Source organism: Neofelis nebulosa, chromosome 2, assembly GCF_028018385.1.
Source record: "Neofelis nebulosa isolate mNeoNeb1 chromosome 2, mNeoNeb1.pri, whole genome shotgun sequence".
NCBI classification, from domain to species: Eukaryota; Metazoa; Chordata; class Mammalia; order Carnivora; family Felidae; genus Neofelis; species Neofelis nebulosa.
In genome coordinates, this window is record NC_080783.1 from 114942728 (window position 1) to 114946682 (window position 3955).

The 3955-nt window shown below is 47.1% G+C and overlaps 1 protein-coding gene across 1 annotated transcript; it reads left to right on the forward strand.

Moving 5' to 3' along the window:
* Positions 1-2050: 2050 nt before the first annotated feature.
* Positions 2051-2981, forward strand: LOC131493228 (late cornified envelope protein 3A-like). The gene is made up of 2 exons (XM_058697499.1): positions 2051-2080; positions 2467-2981. The coding sequence occupies exon 2, from the start codon at positions 2484-2486 to the stop codon at positions 2778-2780; it is 297 nt and encodes a 98-aa protein (XP_058553482.1). The 5' UTR covers positions 2051-2080; positions 2467-2483; the 3' UTR covers positions 2781-2981.
* The last annotated feature ends 974 nt before the right edge of the window (positions 2982-3955 follow it).

A 3955-nucleotide genomic window follows, 5' to 3' on the forward strand; every position in this document is an offset into this window, starting at 1 on the left:
ATAGAAGCACTTTGCTGACAAGTTTTAGAGTGGCTTGGGTCACATTGATTGGGGACACCTGTTACACCAAAAGTGCGGCCCCATAGCAACTCAATTTCCACATCGCTGGGATTAAGCATAGCCTCTGTGCAAATTTCTGGAGAACCACATGACATGGAAAATACTAATTCCCTCTGCAGTGGGTCTGGAACCCTGAGACAGTTCCACTTCAGTTTATCCTGTAACACCTACATTAGGCTTAGGGTTCAGTTATCACAAATGTAAATACTTTGTTGTTTGTTGTCCTAACTGTATGCTTGTGTGAAATCATACCCAGAGGCAAACTGGGATCTCCTTTGAAGCAGAGAGGACAGCAATTGTGCCCTGCTTTCCCCTCCCCACTGCCAGCACCCAGCTCTGTACCCCAGGACCATCCAGGCTCCCACATGGATCTTCAAAGAACTTTAGGAATCACTGATTCAGAATGAGTAAGTTGTGGATTGGAGAGAAAAAGAAAACTATAGCCTATGAATTTAGTATCTACAAATGGGTATTTAAGCTAACAACAAATCAAAATGTAATATATTACATTTGCTATAATGAAGTTTTATTTAATTTAATTAAATTTAAATATGTGAATGTTGAAGTCTCAATGATAATTTTATTTTTGTTATATATAATGTAATACATTTTATTACCATATTTGAGATAAAATTTGTTGAGGAATATATGTGTAATATCATAATTAAATCAAATGGAACAATAAGGGTGCCTGGGTGGTTCAGTCAATTGCGCATCCAGCTCAGGTCATGATCCCAGGGTCATGAGATTGAGCCCCATGACGGGCTCTGCACTGAGCATAGAACCTGCTTGAGATATTCTCTCTCTCTCTCTCTCTCTCTCTCTCTCTCTCTCTCTCTTTCTCCCTCTCTCTCGGCTCCTCTCCCCTGCTCAGTGCTCTCTTTTTCTCTACAAATAAAATGAATCTTTAAAAAATGGAAAGATAGTATTCAGTTTACATAAAGCTTAGCCATTATGAGGTTTATGCTATCAAGCAAGGCCCACATACCACCTCCACCACCATCAACCTCACAATTACCAACCATGTTTGCAAAATGATTCATTATCATCATTTGCATAGTTTTTCCTTAGTTCCTCCAAGCACATGGGCCACTATCTTCTATCACCTTCTACAGTGTTAGAATCAATAGTATATATCCCACAGTCTGAGAGATGTGGACATATGGAACAACAATGAAGAGGTGGATCTATTCTTTACTTCTCCTCCTCCCCCTCCTCCTCCTACTTCTCATCCTCCCCATTTCCCTCTTCCCCCTTCTTCCTAATAATATCAGTTGTGAATCTTGTCCTATCAAAAGTCGTTGGTCCCTTCTCCACTCTAAATTTTATGCTGCTCTCCCTACTACCATATAGGAACCAGGAGGTCCCCCTAGGAACCTTTCTCTCTTAGACATGAACTGGCTCCCAACCTCCACATCTTACCCTACCCATCACACCCTCACAGGACAATGACTTTGTTCAGCTGTCACCTCCAGAAAACATCTGAAATCTCCATCACCCTTCTGGTGCAATGGGGGACTGACCTCCAAAACCTGGGATCTTAGGCTTGAGGTCTTAAGAAACACTTCCGTTTAGCATTTATGTTATCAGATGCAATATATTTGCTTTTCCATGTGATTGTCCATGATCTGTGAGGTACTTAAGGGAAGAAATGTGTATTATCTCTCTGTATTATTAGTGTTGCATGTACTAAAAAGGGACAGAGCCTATGCCAAAGCATGGAAGTGAAGGACTGAATAAGGGCACAGCAGCTGGTCCAAAGCAGACTAAAGTGGGAAGTAATTTGGTAGTCACAGGACATCCTGGTTCTACCTTAGAAGAATTTTAGGGTCATGCCCAGGAAGACACTGGAGGCAGACAACTAGGAACCATGCCAGGCTGTCCCCTCCCCTGGTTGTGAAAGCAGCAGAGGACTCCGGCCTGCATGACAAACCCAGCCACAGGATAAGAGTGCTCCTGCCCTGAGCTCCTCACCCACAGCATCCTCAGGAACAGCCTCATCTTGCCTCCTCTGTATCTGGTGAGTGTCCCCTCAGCTGGGAGCTTGGGGAAGACAAGTCCAGATGTGATCAGAACCAGCAGGAGGGGACCCAGACAGGGGCAGCAGTGGGGGAGGAGGTGGTGGTGAGGAAAGAGCCACTGAGGCACCTGTCAGGGGACTGTGAACCCTCAAAGCCACAGGTTTTCAGGATTCCTTCCATTCTTGTTCTGAGTATGTGATCAGGGGTGCACACAGACCCATCTGGTGTCTTAGTGTGCATGTCCACTCCATGTCCCCATGTCCATCCCACACAGCTTGGCTTAGGAAGCAGCTTGGTCATGGGGACAAGTGTTCCCCAGAGGAAAGGGACTTTTGTCTGAAGCTTCTGTGTTCACATAAAAAAATGTTTCTTTTATTTGTTCCAGATCAACCTCCTGCCGCGATGTCCTGCCAGCAGAGCCAGCAGCAGTGCCAGCCTCCTTCCAAGTGCCCCCCATTGCCCAAGTGCCCCCCGAAGAGCCCAGCACAGTGCTTGCCCCCAGCCTTCTCCAGCTGTGCTCCAGGTTCCGGGAGCAGCTGTGACCCCAGCTCTGGGGGGTGGGGGGGCTGCTGCCTGAGCCACCGTGGGTGCCACGGATCCCATGGATGCCGGCACCACAGCTCTGACTCCTGTGATGGTGGCAGTGCGCTGCAGTCTGGGGGTTCTGGGTGTGGCCATGGCTCTGTGGGTAGTTGCTGACTTGGGATCCTGATGCTGAGACAAGAACTCCTAGAGGAAATGGGAATCCAAAGGGCCAGAAAAAGCCATCCTTCCCACCCCATGAGGACGCAGCCTTTCCTGCACCCCCCATTTTCTCTTGCTCAGGCTGAGCTGGGGTTGTCCCTGGGGAGGGTCCCAGCTCTCCCTGCCTGGTCCAGGATGGCACAGCCCCCTCCCTGCTGCACCTGCCAGTGATTGTCAGCACCTGTGCCTGAGGTCATGAAAAAATAAATGTTCTGTTCCTGTTACCCTGGGTGATTCCTGTGTCATTCCACTCTGCCCCTACCCTCAGTTCTTTTGCCAACACTACCCAAGTCTGTGGACAGAATCTTCACTCTGGATCAGGAATAAGAGCAGATCAGTTCTCCGCCCCACACTTAGAAGGGAAGTGGAGAGGTTTTAGGCCTGATGGAGACAGAGGATGAGGGGTGTATTTATTTGAAGCCCTGCAACTCTCAGTAAAGGGACAGATTTTTCCTGTGAAATCTGAGTGTCGATCCAATCTGGAAATTGCCATTGTGTGATAAGGTACTTGTATTTATTTTGATAAACTATTTCTGTGTCCTAATTAAGAAACAAGGAATCGGGAGGCAAATGAACAAAATACACAGAGGAAGAGCTGAGTGAAAAGATGGAGGAAGGAGACAGAAGCCTCCAGAAGGAAAGTTAAACTAAAGGGTCTGTGAAGTGCAGGAAGAGAGATGGAAAGGAGAGAAGTGTTTAAACTAATAAGGTCTGGAGGGAGTGATGTGGCGGGAAGTTCCATCAGTGAAATGGTAGGAGTGTGTGACATTTAAACTTTAGGAACAAGAAAAAGGGAGAAAATGAGTAGTGCTGCTGGGATTATAAATGTTTGTAATTTCAGGAGCAAACATTTGTCAGACCCTCAGCTCCATGCATGCCTACAGTGGCAAACCTGGAGAATGGGAGCACACTGGCTGGCAGGGCCCGGGAAGCAGCCTTGGAGGCTCAGAAGTGCCCCTCACGGCCATTCTCAAGAACTGACAGCTATCCCTCTGGTTGAATCCAATCTAAGTGGAAAGGGATCAGGGTTAACCCACAGAGCTGCCTGCTGGGACACTGGAGAGATCTTGGGAAACTAGAAATGACAAAACAAATCTTTCAAATGAAGTCCCAACGGGGAGTTCCCAGCA

Bases quoted from the DNA above. Each gene is read 5' to 3' on its own strand.
- LOC131493228 (XM_058697499.1), top strand. From the start codon at position 2,484: ATGTCCTGCCAGCAGAGCCAGCAGCAGTGCCAGCCTCCTTCCAAGTGC.